The sequence below is a fragment of the Chanos chanos genome, chromosome 15 (genome assembly GCF_902362185.1).
Source record: "Chanos chanos chromosome 15, fChaCha1.1, whole genome shotgun sequence".
Taxonomy (NCBI): domain Eukaryota; kingdom Metazoa; phylum Chordata; class Actinopteri; order Gonorynchiformes; family Chanidae; genus Chanos; species Chanos chanos.
The window spans coordinates 15,247,609-15,270,615 of NC_044509.1; the positions used below are offsets into that span (position 1 = coordinate 15,247,609).

Here is a 23,007-nt window from a genome sequence, read left to right on the forward strand (position 1 = left end):
AAGCCGGCTCGCCTCTCTGCTCCCAGTCCCTGGCTGACTGATAGCATTCGTGCTGACAGAGCCAAAATTCGCGCGGCTGAACGGAAATCAAGATCCCTCAACTACCTATCCTACTACCACTCCCTTCTTTCTTCTTTCTCCTCTACCCTGTCCTCTGCTAAATCTGCCTTCTTCCACTCCAGGATCAACACCGCCTCTTCCAACACCCGCAAACTCTTCTCCACCTTCTCCTCCCTCCTCTCTCCTCCTCCTCCTCCCTCATACCTATCTGCTGATGACTGTTTCCTTCTTCGAAAAAAGATCAAAGGCATCTGCGACTCCTTTCCCCCATCCCCGCCCACCCCGGATCCTGCACTCTCCGCCTCGCCCACTATCTTTTCCTCCTTCTCCCCTCTATCTGACTCGGAAGCTCTCCTACTTATCAAATCCCATCGTCCTACTACCTGTCCTTTAGACCCCATCCCCTCCCCTCTCTTTCAGGCCATCTTGGACGACATTCTGCCCTTCATCTCATCCTTAATCAACAGCTCTCTGTCTACCGGCACAGTTCCTTCTGCTCTGAAGAGGGCACGGGTCAAGCCACTGCTTAAGAAGCCCACTCTAGACCCTGCTGATGTCAGTAGCTACCGTCCAGTCTCTCTCCTACCGTTTCTCTCCAAAACCCTGGAACGTGCAGCATATAACCAACTCTCTCCATATCTTCTGCAGAACAATCTCATGGATCAGAACCAATCTGGATTCAAAGCTGGCCACTCCACCGAGACGGCCCTCCTTGCTGTCTCGGAGGAGCTCCACTTGGCCAGAGCAAAGTCTCTCAGCTCTGTCCTCACACTCCTAGACCTCTCTGCAGCATTTGACCCGGTCAACCACCAGATACTCCTCTCATCCCTTGCTGGGCTGGGCATCGCGGGTTCTGCACTCGCATGGTTCAAGTCCTACCTGTCTGACCATTCCTACCAGGTCTCTTGGAGGGAATTGGTCTCCTCCCCCTGCCCTTTCCACACGGGAGTCCCACAAGGTTCGGTACTTGGTCCACTCCTCTTCTCTCTCTACACCAGATCACTTGGTCAAGTTATCTCCGCCCATGGTCTCTCTTACCACTGCTACGCTGATGATACACAACTGTTCTTCTCCTTCCCCCCCTCTAACTCTCAGGTTCAGCCTCGCATCGCAGCCTGCTTAGCTGACATTGCCTCCTGGATGTCTGCTAACCACCTCAAACTCAACCTGGACAAAACTGAGCTTCTGTTTTTTCCTGCAAAGAACTCCCCAACGATTGACACTGCAATCACCATCGAGGGATCTGTGGTGTTCCCCACCACAGCAGCCAAAAACCTAGGCGTAACCCTCGACAACCAGCTAACCTATTGCAGCAGTCACTCGATCCTGCAGATTCTCCCTATACAATATCAGGAGAACCCGCCCATTCCTCACACAACAGGCGACCCAGCTCCTGGTCCAAGCACTTGTCATCTCCCGCCTGGACTACTGCAACGTCCTACTGGCTGGCTTACCGACCTGCGCCATCAGGCCGCTCCAGCTCGTGCAGAACGCCGCTGCATGCCTGGTCTTCAACCTCCCTAAGCACTCTCATGTCACTCCACTGCTTACTGCGCTCCACTGGCTTCCGGTAGCTGCCCGCATTCAATTCAAGACACTGGTACTGGCCTACCAGGCAACAAGAGGCTCCGCCCCATCATACCTTCAGTCCCTAATAACTCCATATACCACTACTAGAACCCTCCGCTCTACGACCTCTGGTCAGCTGACGGTCCCCTCACTTCGGGAACCCGGCAGCCGCTCCTCCCGACCATGCCTCTTCTCTGCCATTGCCCCTCGGTGGTGGAACGACCTCCCTCATACAGTTAGGACTGCGGAATCCCTCACCATCTTCAGCAAGAAACTGAAAACCCACCTCTTCAGAACCCACCTATCCCCCTAAGCCTAACCCCCCTTCCTTAAAAAAAAAACAAAACCTTGTCTTGTATCTATGTTTGTCTAGATACAAGACAAGGTTTCTCTTCCAGGGGCGCGATACGAAAGAGTAAATTGACACTCAGTCTTTTTAGCGATGTCTGCTTATGAGGTATTAGGAATCCGACTGATGCACTAATTGTAAGTCGCTTTGGCTAAAAGCGTCTGCTAAATGCTAAATTGTAAATTGTAATTGTAGTTTTGTGACACAATTTTACTTTACTCCTCAGGATGTCTTTATTGAGAACACGAGACCAGAAATTGCCAATCAAATACTAAAATATATTGAAACAGGTTCAACAAAACAGGTTTCCATGAAAAAAAAACTATATTACATGAAGTTACGGTTTGTATTCAAATTCATCATAATTCATCATGTTAAAAGAAAGACAGAAAAGGAAGTATCTGTTACCAGGAAATTATATTGCATTAAGTAAAATACTGCTTTTTTGTCCTAACACTTGGCGATTCCTTCCTTGCCATGAGGCTTCACACAGCCAAGTCAAATCAACATCAGAAGGTGGAAGATGTACTGATTTTGAGAGGTTCACTAATCAGGAGGAGAGAATATTTGGAACTGTGAAAACTGAAAACTATAAAATTTTGTGTGTGTGTGTGTTTGAGGTGTTGGGGGGGGGGGGGCTGCTATTGAACTGGAGTGAAACATTGTACTACAAGATGCAAATCAAACAGATTAGGATGGGATCCATAGAAAGGTGGAGTGGAGACACCTCGCCTTTCCAAAAGTAGATAAATGCTTGCATAGCAAACGTTTAACATTACAGTGAGCGATCAAAACAGAAGATCAAAAGTAATCATCATTTGACTGGCAAAATATTATTGAACTTTGACAATATTTTCAGCAATTGCATTCTGATTTCCTTGGTTCTCAAACAATAAACTATTGGATTAAGAAGTGAGGGAACAGTTGAAGACACAATGACCACAGAATTCCGCTCGGTAAGATTAAGTTTAACACCTATTCTAGTTAGCAGCATAGATACTACTTTTGGTACAAAGTAACAGGCGACTGCGATAACGTGAGAAGTGCATGTTTCGATCATTTGTCGCTGACTTTCCTTATTTGGCAATTTTAGAACAGTGTACGCAATCTTCACATATGTTAAAAAGACAAATGGAAGTTGTCCACATAGAACCCATACACCTATAATTGTTGGTGTACGAAATGATGGTTCTGGATCTGCACATGCAGCCCTCACCATTGCAGGGTAGTCACAATACACATATCTGATAGTTGGCTGACAGTAGGGAAGATTAACAATAATGAGGCCCAGGGGTATCATGACACATATAGCAATAAGCCATGTGAGTGCAATGAGCATGAATATACGTGAATTAGTGAGAATGCTGTGGTATCTTAATGGGAGACTTATAGCAACCAAACGATCCACAGCCATCAAAGACAATGCCAAACATGTTGTAATGTCACCCACATGGAAAGCGTACATTCTTGAAAAACAGGAGTAGTAAGAAATCGTTTTCATCTCTGCAAGGAGAACTGAAATCATTGTTGTACTGGCACATGTAGTGAACACGATATCCACAAGTGCTAAATTGCATATGAGAATATACATGGGTCTATGTAAACGTCTCTCTGTTAAAATGAGGCATATATTTGTTCCACTCCCCAACAGAGTAAGGGAATAAGACATGAGGATGAGACATCCAAGAAGTTTTTGATGAGATAAATGGTCAAAGCCTATAATTGTAAACTGTTGTACTCTTACACCTGTGTCATTTCCTGGATTCATTCTCTCTTAGTGTTAAATAGCTGGAAGACATAAATACAACAGTGAAACAAGACATTACAATTTATCAACAGACTGTGTTGTTGCAGTATAGTCTATGTATTTTTTTTTACTGTGTTATCAAAGTACTGGTTTTGAATAAATACAAACAATAATTCAAACGAACCAAAATACGAGACACTACCTTTAAGAAGAAAACCCACAAGGTATTTGGGATGAAAGATTGTTTGATGCACTTGCAGCAAATCTCAGGACTACTGAGAGTCCTGGCATTTTTATGTGGTTTTTTTTCAGATGGAATGCCACTCCCGTTAAATCCTCTCATTGAATAAGCTAGCTGGTGTTTGTAGGCCACAATACTCATTAAAGAAGCAGCCATGGAACTGTGTGCAAAAAACAACCCCATCAGGACTGACAGAATGATTTCACCTCTACGAAAACATACTATATATCTTTTATGCTATTTCAGTTACATTTTCCAATATATCTAAAGCTTTATGCAAACAGATGTTGCAAACTTGGCAAAGTTAGGGCAGTATATTTTCCTTTGTCATTTGTTAAGTTGGTTTTTCTGGTTAAATAGTCAGAGTATATATCTGTTCTTAGTTCATCAAGCCATGTTTGATCCTTGTATAAATACTCCTCATTTTCCTTTGGCACTTTGCGTGAAATTGTCTTTACTAGAAGTCTGTGATGACCCCTAAGTCTGAAAGCTTTGGAAAGTCCACTGTTAAGTGTGTGTCTCCTGATTCTGTTCTGCTCCTGGTCCGCTGTATTCCATGTTCCAAGTCTATTATACACTGAGCCTGTCTTCACACATATCCAACATATCCCTCAGTTTGTGACACAACCAAGGTACATGAAAGGTAAATAATTGTGGATCTTATTATTATCTTCTACTTGTTATATAAGTGGAAAAATTCACATATCTGGACAAAACTCTGCCCCTCAAAGGAAATGAACTTATTTGCAGGTATTACCCAACCCAACTTTTAAAAGGAAAGTTCTCTCACAATCAGTGACATGAATCATTAGCCATTCAGTACACTGTTTTACTTTACTTACCAGGATAACTGTATTGATAACGCGAGATCAGAAGAGTTGAATTAAATACTAAAATATATCAAAACAGTTTCAACAAAACAAGTTTCAGTTAAAATATTTATCAGATGAAATTATTGTTACTATTAATATTCACCATAATTCATCACATTATAAAAAAAAGACAGAAAAGGAAATATCTATTACAAGGAAATTACAATACATTAAGTAAAATACTGCTTTTCTGTCTCAACACTTGGCGATTCCTTCCATGCCATGAGCCTTCCTGCAGCCAAGTTAAATCTACATCAGAAGGCAGAGGATGTGCTGATTGTAAAAGCTTCCCTAAATCAGGAGGAACAAATATTTGAAACTGTGAAAACTGAAAACTAAAAAAGTTCTGTGTGTGTGTGTATGTGTGTTTGGGGGGGGGGGGGTACGACTGAATTGGACTGAAACATTGTACAAACCCCATTTCCAGAAAAGTTGGGATATTTTGTAAAATGCAGTAAAAACAAAAAGTCTGCTTTTTGTAAATTCTCTGGAACCTTTATTTAACTGACAGAAGTACAAAGAAATGAGTTGTAATGTTTGGGATGACTAACTTGATTGTATTTTGTAAATATAAACAAATTTTGAATTTGATGCCTACAACACGCTCAAGACAAGTTAGGACAGAGGCAAAATAAGAGTGAAAAGGTTGAAAATATAGAGTGAAAATATTCAAGTTACACTGTTTTAAACATTCCACAATAAGCAGGTAAACTTGTAACAGGTGAGGGTATCATGATTGGGTACAAAAGGAGCATCCACTAAAGGCTCACCACTTCACTACAGTTCAAAAAGAACATTTCTCAACACAAGATTGCAAAGAATTTAGGTCTTTCACCATCTATAGTACATAATATTGTGAAAAGATTGAGGGAATCCAGAGAAATCTCAGCCTATGCAGGCGAAGGCCAGGAAGCACTGTTGAATGTGCGTGACCTTTGAGCCCGCAGAAGGCATTGTGTGAGAAACAGTTATGCCACTGTGATAAATATAGCCACACTGGCTCAGAGCTACTTTGGAAAACCGTTTTCACTTAACACAGTGCACTGCAGCATTAAGAAATGCAACCTGAAACTCTGTTACGCAAAGAGAAAGCCATACGTCAATCCTATGCAGAAATGCCGCCGAGTTCTCTGGGCCCGAGCTCATCTCAAATAGATCGAAAGACAGTGTGCTGTGGTCAGATGAGTCCACGGTTCAGCTTGTTTTGGGGAAAAACGGTCGAGTTCTCCGTGCCAAAGATGAATTGGACCATCTGGACTGTCATCAGTGAAAGGTGCAAAAGCCAGATGTTATGATATGGGGGTGCATCGGTGCCCGTGGCATGGGTGACTTGCATATATGTGAATGTACCAATGACGCAGAGGCGTTTACTGGGATTTTAGAGAGACTTATGCTGTCATCAAGGCGACGTCTTTTCCTGGGAAGTCAGCAGGACAATGCCAGGCCTCATTCTGCACGTGCTACAATAGCGCGGCTTTGTAGACACAAAATGTGTGCTTGACTGGCCTGCCAGCAGTCCAGACCTGTCTCCTATTGAAAATGTATGGCGCATCATGAAGAGGAGAATCAGACAATGGTGACCACGGACTACTGAGCAGCTGAAGTCTTGTATCAAGCAAGAATGGGCAAAAAATCCACTTGCAAAACTGCAACAATAAGTATCCTCAGTTGTCAAACGATTAAAAAGTGTAATTAAAAGAAAAGGTGATTTAACACAGTGATAAACATGCCTCTGTCCCAACTTTTTTTGAATGTGTTGCAGGCGTCAAATTCTAAATTTGTTTATATTTACAACATACATTTAAGTTGGTCAGTGAAAACACTGAAAATCTTTTCTTTGTACTTTTGTTTGTTAAATAAAGGTTCATGAGAATTAACAAATCACAGATCCTTGTTTTTATTGCATTTTACAAAACATCCCAACTTTTCTGGAAATGGGGTTTGCAGTACAAGAGCCAGGCAAATCAGACACATTGAGTTGGAATCCATAGAAAAGGGGAGTGGAGACACCTCACCCTGCCAAAAGTAGATCAATACTTGCAGTGCAAACGTTTAACATTATATTGAGCAATCAACACAGAATATCAAAACTAAATCATGATTTGACTTGTGTAATATAATTGAACTTTGACAGTATTTTCAGCAATTGCGTTCTGATTTCTTTAGTCCTCAAACAATAAACTATTGGATTAACAAGTGAGGGAATGGTTGTGGCCACAATGGCCACAGCATTCCGCTCCGTGAGATTAAGTTGAACACCTATTCTGGTTAACAGCACAGATACTACTTTGGGTAAAAAGTAACAGGAAACTGCTACAATATGAGAAGTGCATGTTTTGAACATTTGTCCCTGACTTTCCTTATTTGGCAATCTTAGAACAGTGTACACAATCTTAACATATGTTAAAAAGACAAATGGAAGTTGTCCACATAGAACCCATACACCTATTACTGTTGATACCACAAATGATGGCTCTGGATCTGCACATGCAGCCCTCACCATTGACGGAAATTCACAAAACACATATCTGATAATTGGCTGACAGTAGGGAAGATTATCAGCAACGAGGCCTGGGGGTATCATGACACATATAGCAATAAGCCATGTGAGTGCAATGAGCATGAATATACGTGAATTTGTGAGAATGCTGTGGTATCTTAATGGGAAGCTGATAGCAACCAAACGATCCACAGCCATTAAAGACAATGCCAAACATTCTGTAATATCACCCACATGGTAAGCGTACATTCTTGAAAAACAGGAGTAGTAAGAAATCGTTTTCATCTCGGCAAGGAGAACTGAAATCATTGTTGTACTGGCGCTTGTAGTGAACATGATATCCACAAGTGCTAAATTGCATATGAGAATATACATGGGTCTATGTAAACGTCTCTCTGTTAAAATGAGGCATATATTTGTTCCACTCCCCAACAACGTAAAGGTATAAGATATGAGGATGAGACATCCAAGAAGTTTTTGATTGGATAAATGGTCAAAGCCTGTAATTGTAAACTGTTGTACTCTTACACCTGTGTCATTTCCTGGATTCATTTTCTGTCAGCATTAAACAGCTGAAAAAGATAAATACAACAGTGAAGCCAGACATAAAAAATTGTCAACAGACTGTTGTTGCAGTATAGTCTATGTATTTTTTTTTAACAGTGTTATCAAAGTACTGCTTTTGAATAAATACAACCTTTCTAACAAAAGAATTTTCTCCAAACCAGACTACAAAAATATAGCAAAACTACACATCATTAGTACATCAAGTTCATTATATTATTATCTTTTACAAAATATCAAGTGTAATTCAAACAAATCAAAACATGAGAGAGTACCTTTAAGAACAGAACCCAAAAAGTGGGATGACAGATTTTTTGGAGCACGTGCAGCAAATCTGTAGACTGCTGAGAGTCCTGGCATTTTTATGTGTTTTTTTCAGATGGAACGCCACTCCCCTTAGATCCTCTCATTGAATTAGCTAGCTGGTGTTTGTAGGCCACAATACTCATTAAAGAAGCAGCCATGGAACTGTGTGCAAAAAACAACCCCATCAGGGCTGATAGCATTTATCTTTTATGCCATTTCAATTATATTTTGCAATATATATAAAGCTCTATGGAAACAGATATTAGGACAATATATTTTCCCTTGTCAGACATGGAGAAGACTTATGTGTCACCAAAACAAATGTCTTGTGGTCACTGAATTGAACATTATGCCCTACTGGATAGAATCTCTTGTTTCAGCAGGGCACCTGCATAGTGACAGGCTAATCAAGGTCAATACTGTGGGTCTCCACATGTGTAATGTTCTCATGGAGATGCTTATACAGTGTCAGGTTAAAAGACATGCTCGCTGCATTCGCATGTATCAGAGGATACATGTGCAAGTCCTCAGAGCCTTTGATAGGTGCAAGGATTGTGTAATGGAGGACAGTTTTTATGGTACAGGGAATCAGACTTGTCATCATAGGAGAAAATGGGTAAAAGTCCTCCCTAAATCCCCAAATAAAGGATATACTAACATAAATAGCATGTGAAAAAACAACTAATGGTGTCATTGTTCATTTAAAAGTCTTCATCTTGATTATGATACTTTTGGAGGCATTTAACTGTGGCTAATCCTAGCCTATGCATTCATTCATTCATTCATTCACCGCCGCTTATCCGGGACCAGTTTGAATGACCAAGATGGCGGCGCGTGCACAACGCGAGGCTCAGTGTCTCACCAGATTTAGCAAAATAGTGTTAATTTATCTGGTTGTCTACTACGTGTTTGCCCGATTCAGCTACGCGAACTTTACATACAGTAAACAGGCTCTTCTTGATATCAACAATCGGTGCACCAACATAGTTTTGGACTTTCCACTCAACTTCGACGAACCGACGAACTACCACCAGAGTTGGAAAGGACACTGCGGTCTGCAGGACAACTCATCCCGTCCGGAAGTGTCCGGTGGCGGTGCAGAGATCGTAAACAAAGACGGGGGAAGCGCGGAGGTCTGCGTGCCAGGCTATGGCTAAATCCGCACCGGCAAGCGCTACCTAGCATCTTCCTCGCCAATGTACGGTCTCTAGCGAACAAGCTGGACGGACTAAGGACTTGGACCCTAACACAGAAAAGGCTCATGGACTGTAACCTCATGTTTTTCACGGAAACATGGCTTAACAATGATGTCCCAAACAACGTGGTGGAACTAGAGGGGCGCACGGTCTTCAGGGCTGACAGAGCTGCAGTAGCAACAGGTAAAAGCAGGGGTGGTGGTTTATGCATCTATGTGTATAAATCATGGTGCACTGACTCTACCATTGCTGACACTTGTTGCTCTGCTGATCTGGAATATCTGATTATTAAGTGCAGACCTTTTTATCTACCTTCGTGAGTTCTCGTGCATCATTGCTGCTGCAGTTTACATACCACCGGATGCTAACGCTAAAGTAGCCATGAAAGACCTCAGTGCCACTATTAGCAAGCTTCAATCACTGCATCCACACGGGGCCTTTATTGTTGCCGGGGACTTCAATCACTGCAATCTGCGTACTGTGCTTCCCCGATTCCATCAGAATGTCTCATGCATCACAAGGGGACATAAAACCTTGGATCACGTATACACCAATGTGGCTGACGCCTACAAAGCCACTCCCCTCCCCCATCTGGGACAGTCTGATCATCTCTCATTGTTCCTGCTTCCCAGATATAGCCCGGTCATTAAATGTGTGAAACCAACAATGAGGACCATCAAGATCTGGTCTGAGGATGCTGACTCTGATCTTCAGAACCAGTTCCAGCACACAGACTGGAGTGTGTTTGCTGCCCATGCCACCACAAACTCTCAGACTGACATTGATACATATACGAACTCTGTCTTGGACTACATCAACAAGTGTGTGGACAGAGTAACAATGCTAAAACAAATAAAGGCTTTCCCCAATCAGAAACCCTGGATGAACAGTGAGGTTCGCCTTCTGCTCAAAGCCAGAGATGCAGCCTTCAGGTCTGGTGACCGGGAGGCTTACAGCTCAGCCAGGGCCAACCTGCGGAGGGGAAGCAAAACACCAATACAAACAGAGGATCGAGGAGCACTTCAACTCCTCGGACCCCCGGCGCATGTGGCAGGGCATACAGAACATCACAGACTACAAACCACCCAGTACTGTGCCCCCATCCAGCTCGGCTTCCCTACCTGACGAGCTCAACCACTTCTACGCTCGCTTTGATCGGGAAAACAAGGAGGTCACCCTCAAAGTGGATTTCCCCCTGGTGAACTGCCTCTCTCACTTTCCAGCTCTGATGTCTGTGCCACCCTGGGCAGGGTGAATGCACGGAAAGCAGCTGGTCCTGATGGAATACCTGGTCGTGTGCTCAGAGTCTGTGCAAGGCAGCTGGCTGGGGTCTTCACGGACATTTTCAATCTGTCCCTGGCCCAGGAAGTTGTCCCCACAAGCTTCAAGACTGCCACCATCTTGCCGGTGCCAAAGCACTCCACTGCTATGGCATTGAATGACTTCCGACCAGTTGCACTCACCCCAATCATTGCAAAGTGCTTTGAGAGACTGGTTCTATCGCATCTCAAATCCTGCCTGCCCTCTACCTTGGATCCCCTCCAGTTCGCCTACCGCACCAACAGGTCAGCAGAGGACGCCGTCTCCATGGCACTCCATTCTGCCCTGACCCACCTAGACAGTCCCAACTCCTATGTCAGAATGCTGTTCATTGACTTCAGCTCAGCATTCAACACGGTCATTCCCTCCAAGCTGATCTCCAAGCTTAGCCAGCTTGGTATCAGCACATCCCTGCGCAACTGGACTCTGGACTTTCTGACTAACAGACCCCAGTCTGTTAAGTTAGACTACCTCACCTCTTCCACTCTCACTCTGAGCACCGGCGTGCCACAAGGCTGTGTGCTGAGCCCTCTCCTGTACTCCCTCTTCACCTACGACTGCGTCTCTGTGCATGGTTCCAACACCATAATCAAGTTCACAGACGACACCACGGTGGTAGGCCTGATCAGAGAGGATGACGAGACAGCCTACAGGGACGAGGTCGAGCATCTGGCTGCGTGGTGCGCAGACAACAACCTGGCCCTTAACACTCAGAAGACCAAGGAGATCATTGTGGACTTCAGACGTGCTAGGAGCAAAGCACACGGCCCCATCTACATCAACGGAGCTGTAGTGGAGCGTGTACCTAGCTTCAAACTCCTGGGCGTCCACATCTCTGACAGTCTCACCTGGTCCCTGAACTCCTCCATCCTCATCAAAAAGGCACAGCAACGGCTTTACTTCCTGCGGAGCCTTAAGAAAGCTCATCTGTGCTCCAATATACTGGTGGGCTTTTACCGCTGTACCATTGAGAGCATACTCACCAACTGCATCTCAGTGTGGTATGGCAACTGCTCCGCAGCAGACCGTAAAGCTCTCCAGCGGGTGGTGAAAACTGCCCAACGGATCACCGGCACCAAACTGCCCACCATCGAGAACATTTACACCAAACGCTGCCTGGTTCGGGCGAAAAGCATCATCAAGGATGCATCCCACCCTCACCACGGACTCTTTACCCTCCTCCCATCTGGCAGGAGTTACAAAAGCCTCCGCTCCCGCACCAGCCGGCTCAGGAAGAGCTTCTTCCATGAGGCTGTGACCCTGCTGAACTCCACACTACAGCGCTAGCTTCATTTGCACTCCACTGCACTACCTGTACTCTATGCACTATCTCTGTACTATATGCACTGTTTTCTGCTCCTTTTGCACTGGCTTCCGCTCATGCTGCTCTGAGTACCCTATTTTTAACTGTACATAAACATACTGTATATATTTTGTCTATTATATCTATTCAACCTATACATACACACTCCTCTGTCTACTCTGGCAGCTTCACCTCTGTGTAGAACATTATTTATTCATATATACACATGTACATATCTGTATATTTGCTCACCATCGTCTTAAATGCTGTATATACTGTATCTCCACTGTCTATAATGCTGTATATACTGTAAGATACAATATCACTACTGCAGTACTCACTACCTGCACTTACCTGTAAATAGTACTATGCTTTTGCACTTCTGGTTAGATGCTACTGCATTTCATTGGCTTTGTACCTGTACTCTGCACAATGACAATAAAGTTGAATCTAATCTAATCTAATCTAAGGTTGTGGTGGCAGCAGGCTTAGGAGGGTAGCCCAGACATCCCATATATAATTCTCCCGACGTGTCCTGGGTCTGCCCCGGGGTCTCCTCCCAGATGGTCGTGCCCAGAACACCTCCACAGGGAGACGCCCAGGAGGCATCCTGACTAGGTGCCCGAACCACCTCAACTGGCTCCTTTCAATGCGGAGGAGCAGCGGCTCTACTCCGAGCTCCTCCCGGGTGTCTGAGCTCCTCACCCTATCCCTAAGGGTGCGCCCAGCCACCCTGTGGAGGAAGCTCATTTCCGCCGCTTGTATCCGCGATCTCATTCTTTCGGTCACTACCCAGAGCTCGTAACCATAGGTGAAGGTTGGAACAAAGATTGACTGGTAAATTGAGAGCCTTGCCTTCTGACTCAACTCCTTCTTCACCATGACGGTCAGGTACAATGACTGCATGACTGCCGCCTCCGCCCCAATCTGCCTGCTGATCTCCCACTCCATTTTACCCTCACTTGTGAACAAGACCCCAAGATACTTGAACTCCTCCACTTGAGGCAGTAATTCAGTCCCAACTCGGAGGGGGCAAGCCACCTTTTTCCGGCATAGGACCATGGCCTCGGACTTGGAGGTGCTGATCCTCATCCCAACTGCTTCACACTCAGCTGCAAACTGCCCCAATGCGTGCTGGTGGTCATGGCTTGATGAAGCCAACAGGACCAGATCATCTGCAAAGAGCAGAGATGCAATCCTAAGGTCACCATACAGGACACCCTCCACCCCCCGACTGTGCCTTGAAATCCTGTCCATGAAAATCACGAACAGACTTGGAGACAAGGTACAGCCCTGGTGGAGTACAACACCCACGGGGAACAAGCTTGGCTTAGTGCCAAGAATGCGGACACAGCTGTCACTGCACTTATACAGGGACCGAATAGCTCGCAGCAGCAACCCTGGCACCCCATACTCCCACAGCACCCCTCACAGCACACCTCGGGGAACGCAGTCCTAAGCCTTCTCCAAATTCACAAAACACATGTAAACTGGATTGGCTAACTCCCATGATCCCTCTAGTATCTGTGTAAGGGTGAACAGCTGGTCCGCTGTTCCACGGCCAGGACGGAATCCACATTGTTCCTCCTGGATCCGAGGTTTGACAATCGGCCGCAGTCTCCTTTCCAGTACCCTGGAGCAGGCTTTCCCAGGGAGGCTGAGCAGTGTGATACCCCAATATCTGGAGCACACTCTCCAGTTCCCCTGTTTAAAAATGGGGACCACCACCCCCGTCTGCCACTCCACAGGCACTGTCCCTGACTCCCACACAACACTGAAGACATGTCAGCCATGACAGCCCAACAACATCCAAAGGCTTCAGCATTTCAGGGCTGATCTCATCCTCTCCTAGCGCCTTGCCACTGTGGCGTTTCCTAACTGCCTCAATGACCTCTGCCAGAGAGATGGGTGACGACCCTCCTGAATCTTCAGGCCCTGCCTTCTCTGTGGAGGGCATGTCGGTCGGGTTTAGGAGCTCCTCAAAGTGTTCGTTCCATCGTCCAACCACATTATCAGTTGAGGTCAGAACCTCCCCGTCCCTCCTGAGAACTGCCTGCCCCTCCTGAGTCGCCTAACGGTTTGCCAGAACCTCTTTGGGGCCAACCGAAAGTCCTTTTCCATGGCCTCCCCAAACTCCTCCCAAACTGCTTCCATGACCGCCGTCTCTGCAACCCTTTTGATGTGCTGGTACCTCAGCCAATTCTAGAGTCCCCTGTGCTAGCCAAGCCCGGAAGGCTTCCCTCTTCAGCCTGACGGCTTCCCTCACCAGTGGCGTCCACCACCGGGTCCTTGGGTTGCCACCACGACAGGTACGACCGTCTGGCCACAGCTCAAAGCTGCTACTTCAACAACGGAGGCTTTGAACAGGGTCCATTCGGAGTCCACATCCCCAACTCCCTCGGGATCAGGGAGAAGCTCCTCCAGAGGTGTGAGTTGAAGATCTTCCAGAGGGTCCTCAGCCAGCAGTTCCCAGTTCGCCCTCACTATGGGCTTGGGTTTACCAGGTCTGTGAAGCAACCTCCCCCACCATCTGATCCAACTCACCACCAGGTGGTGATCAGTTGACAGCTCTGCCCCTCTCTTCACCCGAGTGTTCAGGACATACAGCTGCAGGTCTGATGAGACGACTAGGCCGTTCCTCCCAATCACTCCCCTCCAAGTCTCTCCATCATTGCCAATGTGAGCATTGAAGTCTCCCAGTAGAACTACAGAGTCCCCAGATGGTGTCTTCACTAGGACACTTTCCAGTGTATCTAGGAAGGCTGGGTACTCTGAGCTGCCGTTCGGTGCATACGCCGTCACGAAAGTCAGAGATTTCACCCCTGCAACCTGAAGTCACAGTGAGGTGACCCTTTCATTCACTGGGACAAACTCCAACACAGCGACACTAAGTCAGGGGCTAACAAGTAACCCCACACCTACCCGTCGCTGCTCACCCCGGGCAACTCCGGAGAAGGATAGAGTCCAGCCCCCATCCAGGAGTTTGGTTCCAGAGCCAAGGCTGTGCGTAGAGGTGAGCCCAACTATATCTAGTTGGTATCACTCCACCTCCCGCACAAGTTCCGGCTCCTTCCCCCCCAGAGAGGTGACATTCCAAGTACCAAAAGGTGTACCGTTTCTGTACCGTAAGTCCAGTCTTCCAGGGCCCTCGCCCCAACCCGCCACCCGCGTGGCATCGCACCCGGCCCCTATTTCTCCCCTCGTAGGTGGTGGGCCCATGAGAGGGCGGCCCCATGTGGCTCATTCGGGCTGAGCCTGGCCGGACCCTGTGGCAGGTCTGGCCATCAGGCGCTCAACTACGTGCTCATCTCCCAGGTCTGGCTCCGGGAGGGGGCCCTGGGTCCCCCTATCCAGGCGAGGTGCCTGTTTCTGTGTGGGTGCTGTTCATAAGGGCTTTAAGAACTGCTTTTTTTCTGGCCCCTCAGCTGGGACCTCTCTGCCTTGGGTGACCCTACCAGGAGCTACATGCTCCAGGCAGCACAGCTCCCAGGATCACAGGGGCTCACAAACCCCTCCACCACGATAAAGTTGCGATTCTAGGAGGGGCAAGCCTATGCAGTAATACAAAATTTAAAAGGCAAAATAAAACAGGATGAATTTTTGATCAGTCATTCATTTTCCAAACCGCTTATCCTAATTAGGGTCGCGGGGTGCTGGAGCGCTCATTGGCCAAAAGGCGGGGAAAACACCCTGGACAGATCACTAGTCCACCGCAGGGCAGACCCACACAAACACATTCATACCCAGGGGCAATTTTGCATTTCCAATTCACCTGACTAGATGTCTTTGGACTGAGGGAGGAAACTGGAGCTTGGGATGGAAATCCATACAGACACAGGGAGAACATGCAAACTCCACACAGAAAGGACCTGGCCAACTGGCCAGGAAACAAACCCACAACCTTCTTGCTGTGAGGCGACAGTGCTAAACACTGCACCACCATGCCGCCCACACACTGAATTCTGAAATAGGGGAAATACCTACCTGTCAAACTCTGGTTCTCTCTTTACCCCTCAACTGTCCATTTGTTAAGTCACGTCCTGGTTTTCTATTGCTTGATTAATTTTAGTTCTTTAAGTGGTGTTTGATCATTGTATAAATACTCCTCATTTTCCTTTGGTACTTTGTGTGAAATTATCTTTACTAGAAGTCTGTGATGACCCCTAAGTCTTAAAGCTTTGGAAAGTCTTCTGTTAAGTGTGTGAGTCCTGATTCTGCTCTGTTCCTCTTCCTGATCTGCTGTATTTCATGTTCTAAGTCTAATATACACTGAGCCTGTCCTCACACACATCCAGTATATTGCTCAGTTTGTGACACAACCAAGGTGCATAAAATGTAAATACTTCTGGATCTTATTATTATCTTCTACTTTTTACATAAGTGGAAGAAATTCACATGCTGGGCCAAAGCTCAACTGCTCCTCAAAGGAAATTCTCCCGCTATCAGTGACATGAGTCATTAGCCATTCAACACACTGTTTTACTTTACCCCACAGGATATTTTTATCGATAACTTGAGATAAATCAATAAAATATTAAAATATATTAAAGCAAATTCAACAAAACATGTTTCCATAAAAAAAGCTATATTACATGAAGTTACAGTTTGTTTTCAAATTCATCATAACTCATCACATAAAAAAAAAAATAGAAAAGGAAATCCCGGTTACCAGGAAATTATATTGCATTAAGTAAAATACTGCTTTTCTGTCTCAACACTTGGCAACTCCTTCCTTGCCATGAGACTTCCTGCAGCCAAGTTAAATCTACATCAGAAGGTGGAAGATGTGCTGGTTTTCAGAGGTTCGCTAAATCAGGAGGAACAAATATTTGGAACTGTGAAAACTAAAAAAGTTGTGTGCGTGTGTGTGTGTGTGTGTGCTGGTGGGGGGGGGGGGGGAGGGCGACATTCAATCGGAGAGAAACATTGTAGTACAAGATCGCCAGGCAAATCAAACAGATTGAGCTTGATTCCATAGAAAGGGGGAGTGGAGACACCTCACCCTGCCAAAAATAGATTGGTGCTTGCATTGCAAACGTTTAACATTATAGTGAGCAATCAAAACAAAAGATTAAAACTAATCATCATTTGACTGGCCTAATATAATTGAACATTGACAAAATTTTCAGCAATTGTGTTCTGATTTCTTTAGTCCTCAAACAATAAACTACTGGATTAACAAGTGAGGGAATGGTTGTGGCCACAATGGTCACAGCATTCCGCTCCGTGAGATTAAGTTGAACACCTATTCTGGTTAACAGCATATATACTACTTTTGGTAAAAAGTAACAGGAGACTGCTATAACATGAGAAGTGCATGTTTTGAACATTTGTCCCTGACTTTTCTTATTTGGCAATCTTAGAACAGTGTACACAATCTTAACATATGTTAAAAAGACAAATGGAAGTTGTCCACATAGAAGCCATACACCTATTATTGTTGATACCCCAAATGATGGCTCTGGATCTGCACATGCAGCCCTCACCACTGACGCAAATTCACAAAACACATATCTGATTATTGGCTGACAGTAGGGAAGATTATCAACAATGATGCCTGGGGGTATCATGGTACATATAGCAATAAGCCATGTGAGTGCAATGAGCATAAATATACGTGAATTGGTAAGAATGCTGTGGTATCTTAATGGGAGACTGATAGCAACCAAACGATCCACAGCCATCAAAGACAATGCCAAACATTCTGTAATATCACCAAGATGGTAAGCGTACATTCTTGAAAAACAGGAGTAGTAAGAAATCGTTTTCATCTCGGCAAGGAGAACTGAAATCATTGTTGTACTGGCGCTTGTAGTGAACATGATATCCACAAGTGCTAAATTGCATATGAGAATATACATAGGTCTGTGTAAACGTCTGTCAATTAAAATGAGGCATATGTTTGTTCCACTCCCCAACAATGTAAGGGAATAAGATATGAGGATGAGACATCCAAGAAGTTTTTGATTGGATAAATGGTCAAAGCCTGTAATTGTAAACTGTTGTACTCTTACACCTGTGTTATTTCCTGGATTCATTTTCTGTCAGCGTTAAACAGCTGAAAGAGATAAATACAACAGTGAAACAAGACATTAAAATTTGTCAACAGACTGTGTTGTTGCAGTATAGTCTATGTATTTTTTTTTTACAGTGTTATCAAAGTACTGGTTTTGAATAAATACAAACAATAATTCAAACAAACCAAATACGAGACACTACCTTTAAGAAGAAAACCCACAATGTATTTGGGATGAAAGGTTGTTTGGTGCACTTGCAGCAAATCTCAGGACTACTGAGTGCCCTAGCATTTTTATGTGGTTTTTTCAGATGGAACGCCACTCCCCTTACTGCTTTTCTGTACTCAACACTTGGCGATTCATTCCTCGCCATGAACCTTCATGCAGCCAAGTTAAATCTACATCAGAAGGTAGAGGATGTGCTGATTGTAAAAGCTTCCCTAAATCAGGAGGAACAAATATTTGAAACTGTGAAAACTGAAAACTAAAAAAGTTCTGTGTGTGTGTGTATGTGTGTTTGGGGGGGGGGGGGTGCGACTGGATTGGACTGAAACATTGTACAAACCCCATTTCCAGAAAAGTTGGGATATTTTGTAAAATGCAGTAAAAACAAAAATCTGCTTTTTGTAAATTCTCTGGAACCTTTATTTAACTGACAGAAGTACAAAGAAATGAGTTGTAATGTTTGGGATGACTAACTTGATTGTATTTTGTAAATATAAACAAATTTTGAATTTGATGCCTACAACACGCTCAAGACAAGTTAGGACAGAGGCAAAATAAGAGTGAAAAGGTTGAAAATATAGAGTGAAAATATTCAAGTTACACTGTTTTAAACATTCCACAATAAGCAGGTAAACTTGTAACAGGTGAGGGTATCATGATTGGGTACAAAAGGAGCATCCACTAAAGGCTCACCACTTCACTACAGTTCAAAAAGAACATTTCTCAACACAAGATTGCAAAGAATTTAGGTCTTTCACCATCTATAGTACATAATATTGTGAAAAGATTGAGGGAATCCAGAGAAATCTCAGCCCATGCAGGCGAAGGCCAGGAAGCACTGTTGAATGTACATGACTTTTGAGCCCTCAGAAGGCAGTGCATGAGAAACCGTCATGCCACTGTGATAAACGTTGGCTCAGGAGTACTTTGGAAAACCGTTTTCACTTAACACAGTGCACTGCAGCATTAAGAAATGCAACATCTTAGAGAGGCATTTACTGGGATTTTAGAGAGACATATGCCGTCATCAAGGCGACGTCTTTTCCCGGGAAGTCAGCAGGACAATGCCAGGCCTCATTCTGCACGTGCTACAATAGCGCGGCTTTGTAGACACAAAATGTGTGCTTGACTGGCCTGCCAGCAGTCCAGACCTGTCTCCTATTGAAAATGTATGGCGCATCATGAAGAGGAGAATCAGACAATGGTGACCACGGACTATTGAGCAGCTGAAGTCTACATTTAGTATCCTCAGTTGCCAAATGATTAAAAAGTGTAATTAAAAGAAAAGGTGATTTAACACAGTGATAAACATGCCTCTGTCTCAACTTTTTTTGAATGTGTTGCAGGTGTCAAATCCTAAATTTGTTTATATTTACAAAATAAATTTAAGCTGATCAGTGAAAACACTGGAAATTTTTTCTTTGTACTTTTGTTTGTTAAATAAAGGTTCAAGAGAATTAACAAATCACAGATTCTTGTTTTTATTGCATTTTACAAAATGTCCCAACTTTTCTGGAAATGGGGTTTACGGTACAAGATCGCCAGGCAAATCAGACATATTGAGTTGGAATCCATAGAAACGTGGGGGGGGGGGGGGGCACCTCACCCTGCCAAAAGTAGATCGGCGCTTGCATTGCAAACATTTAACATTATATTGAGCAATCAACACAGAATATCAACACTAAATCATGATTTGACTGGTGTAATATAATTGAACTTTGACAGTATTTTCAGCAATTGTGTTCTGATTTCTTTAGTCCTCAAACAATAAACTACTGGATTAACAAGTGAGGGAATGGTTGTAGACACAACGGTCACAGCATTCCTCTCCGTGAGATTAAGTGGAACACCTATTCTGGTTAACAGCACAGATACTACTCTTGGTAAAAAGTAACAGGAGACTGCTATAACATGAGAAGTGCATGTTCTGAACATGTGTCCCTGACTTTTCTTATTTGGCAATCTTAGAACAGTGTACACAATCTTAACATATGTTAAAAAGACAAATGGAAGTTGTCCACACAGAACCCATACACCTATTACTGTTGATAGCCCAAATGATGGTTCTGGATCTGCACATGCAGCCCTCACCATTGCAGGGTAATCACAATACACATATCTGATAATTGGTTGACAGTAGGGAAGATTATCAGCAATGAAGCCCAGGGGTATCATGGCACATATAGCAATAAGCCATGTGAGTGCAATGAGCATGAATATGCGTGGATTTGTGAGAATGCTGTGGTATCTTAATGGGAGGCTGATAGCAACCAAACGATCCATAGCCATCAAAGACAATGCCAAACATTCTGTAATATCACCCACATGGAAAGCGTACATTCTTGAAAAACAGGAGTAGTAAGAAATAGTTTTACTCTCCACTAGGGTAACTGAAATCATTGTTGTACTGGCGCTTGTAGTGAACATGATATCCACAAGTGCTAAATTGCATATGAGAATATACATGGGTTTATGTAAACGTCTCTCTGTTAAAATGAGGCATATGTTTGTTCCACTCCCCAACAATGTAAGGGCATAACATATGAGGATGAGACATCCAAGAAGTTTTTGATTGGATAAATGGTCAAAGCCTGTAATTGTAAACTGTTGTACTCTTACACCTGTGTCATTTCCTGGATTCATTTCCTCTTAGTACAAAACACCTGAAAGAGAGGAGCAACAAATTTAAAACTGCCAGATCTGTCTCACTGTCGTATGGCCAATACAGGTTTTTTAAGCGTTATAAAGCACTGGTTCTGAACACACACAAGCTTTCTAAAGAAAAAAACCCCTCCAGACTTCAAAAAACAGCAAAAGCAAAATTGTGCAACATTAATACATAGTATTCATTACAGTACTTTTTATTTCATATTCATTTATTTATTTATTTATTTTTACACAACATAAGGTGTAATAGTGTTCATTATATTATTATATTTTACAAAATGTCTGGTGTAATTTAAACAAACCAAACCACATTACATTACCTTTACTGAAAGAGAACACCCAAAAGGTATTTAGGATGAAAGGTTGTTTGGTGCACTTGCAGCAAATCTCAGGACTACTGAGAGTCCTGGCATTTTTATGTGTTTTTTTGCAGATGGAACGCCACTCCCCTTAAATCCTCTCATCGAATAAGCCACCTGGTGTTTGTAGGCCACAGTACTCATTAAAGAAGTAGCCATGGAACTGCAAAAAACAACCCCATCAGGACTGATAGAAATATATGCTGATTTCATTACTGTGATAACATAGTATTTATCTTATATTTATGCAAATTGTTTAAAAGTTTAAATTCTTCTCTGAGGTTCAGTCTAATCACAAAGGGTGAGTTGCAGGAATCAGTTTCAAAGCTTTTAGAAACAACGATCACACTCTTTTTCAGAAACAACCCACAGAGTTGGTGAACTCAGAAATGGTGAGCAGTTATGTTGAACTCCTGCAGAATCAAGTGATGTCTACCATAAACTGGTGAGCAGAACACTTACACGCTGAGGTGCTGAAGGATACCAATAAAATTATGAAACCATGGTACAAACTGTGGATCCCTTACTGTCCAAGATCAAATTATGTGCAAAACATGTGAACGACATCACAGAAGAAATTAAATCCCTAAAACAAGGAGCTGCTGCAATAGCCGATGCCTCAGTCCAAACCACATCTCCAGTGTGCATTGTGTCTGCTCAATCCGTGACCACCTCTAGGCTTCCCAGACAACAACACAAACCAACACTGGTGAACGAGATCTTGTCTCACCTATTGACCCTTTCATGCATGGAGATATGAGAGGGAGGCTCCTTTGAAAAATTTCAGTGAAATTTCAGTTTCCTTCCTTTAGGAGGACAGAGGATACACAAGTCCCTCTACTCTATTTGGAGAAGTTCAATGACTACTTAGCCTTCATACCTCTCACTGATGAACCCTAAGAAATGTTTAGCATAAAGCAGCACGAGATGTCGATTAAACACAGTCTGCCTCGAAATTACCACAAGGGCTAAGTTTGAGCAGAAATTCAAACAGCAGATTTTTGTCAGGGGACCATGAGAGTGAATTAACAGAGCAGATAAGAACCCACGTACGAGGTGAGAAAAAAATAATACATGATTTTGCCTGTATGTACAGATCCCGGTGTAAACACTGGAAACACAAACTGAAACCATAGACAGATGGACCACTGTACTGATATAGGGGCCGGTCAAGCCTTGGGTTGGAGTGGGGTGCAAATCATCCATCATATAAGATCTTGTATTGCACTTGCTGTTGTTCGGTCTTCACAGGTCCTTGTTTTTCCTGCTGTCGGAACTTGATTTCTTGTTTTTCTGTGAAATGCAGATTGATGTCATGAATACAGTGTATTAGTTCAAGGGCGATGGGAGGAAACATGCCTTTCCGAAGGACCTCTGTAAGTGGACGCTGACATCCTAGTTGCTTTCTTTTCTGCTGTTGGCCCTTGCCACTAAGCACCTCCAGCCTTTCATGACAAGTTTACAGAGGCGAACACTGCAATCCAAGACATTCAGCTGGATGACTCATGTGAGCAACATGTTCTGAAGCAACTTCTGAAGAACTCAAAGGTGCACACATCAAAGTTATGATACATTAATGTTCACACACATAAAATCTTCCTGACTAAGAACAAAAGCCCTACTATGCCTCTCTGGCCAGAAATTCAAGAGGGAGCTAATTGATTAGATGCTAGTAGATAAAATCATTGAACCAGTATCTTCAGATTGGGCTG

The 23,007-nt window shown here is 43.9% G+C and overlaps 4 protein-coding genes across 4 annotated transcripts; all 4 read right to left on the reverse strand.

Moving 5' to 3' along the window:
- Nucleotides 1–2,403: 2,403 nt before the first annotated feature.
- On the reverse strand, nt 2,404–3,746 carry LOC115828297 (olfactory receptor 10G4-like). The gene is made up of 2 exons (XM_030792255.1): nt 2,821–3,746; nt 2,404–2,461 (listed from the first exon to the last, which is right to left on the reverse strand). The coding sequence occupies exons 1-2, from the start codon at nt 3,744–3,746 to the stop codon at nt 2,404–2,406; spliced, it is 984 nt and encodes a 327-aa protein (XP_030648115.1).
- A 3,187-nt stretch (nt 3,747–6,933) lies between these two features.
- On the reverse strand, nt 6,934–7,890 carry LOC115828298 (olfactory receptor 10G4-like). Its single transcript, XM_030792256.1, has one exon. The coding sequence runs from the start codon at nt 7,888–7,890 to the stop codon at nt 6,934–6,936; it is 957 nt and encodes a 318-aa protein (XP_030648116.1).
- A 9,221-nt stretch (nt 7,891–17,111) lies between these two features.
- LOC115828299 (olfactory receptor 10G4-like) lies at nt 17,112–18,065 on the reverse strand. The gene has a single exon (XM_030792257.1). It carries the CDS (start codon nt 18,063–18,065, stop codon nt 17,112–17,114), a length of 954 nt encoding a protein of 317 aa, XP_030648117.1.
- Nucleotides 18,066–19,955: 1,890 nt separating this feature from the next.
- On the reverse strand, nt 19,956–20,912 carry LOC115828300 (olfactory receptor 10G4-like). Its single transcript, XM_030792258.1, has one exon. It carries the CDS (start codon nt 20,910–20,912, stop codon nt 19,956–19,958), a length of 957 nt encoding a protein of 318 aa, XP_030648118.1.
- Between the last annotated feature and the right edge of the window lie 2,095 nt (nt 20,913–23,007).

Bases quoted from the DNA above. Each gene is read 5' to 3' on its own strand.
- LOC115828300 (XM_030792258.1), bottom strand. From the start codon at position 20,912: ATGAATCCAGGAAATGACACAGGTGTAAGAGTACAACAGTTTACAATT.
- LOC115828299 (XM_030792257.1), bottom strand. From the start codon at position 18,065: ATGAATCCAGGAAATAACACAGGTGTAAGAGTACAACAGTTTACAATT.
- LOC115828297 (XM_030792255.1), bottom strand. From the start codon at position 3,746: ATGAATCCAGGAAATGACACAGGTGTAAGAGTACAACAGTTTACAATT. The intron at 2,462-2,820 runs GTTCAATAATAT...GGCTGTGTGAAG, and splicing joins TTGCTGAAAATATTGTCAAA to CCTCATGGCAAGGAAGGAAT.
- LOC115828298 (XM_030792256.1), bottom strand. From the start codon at position 7,890: ATGAATCCAGGAAATGACACAGGTGTAAGAGTACAACAGTTTACAATT.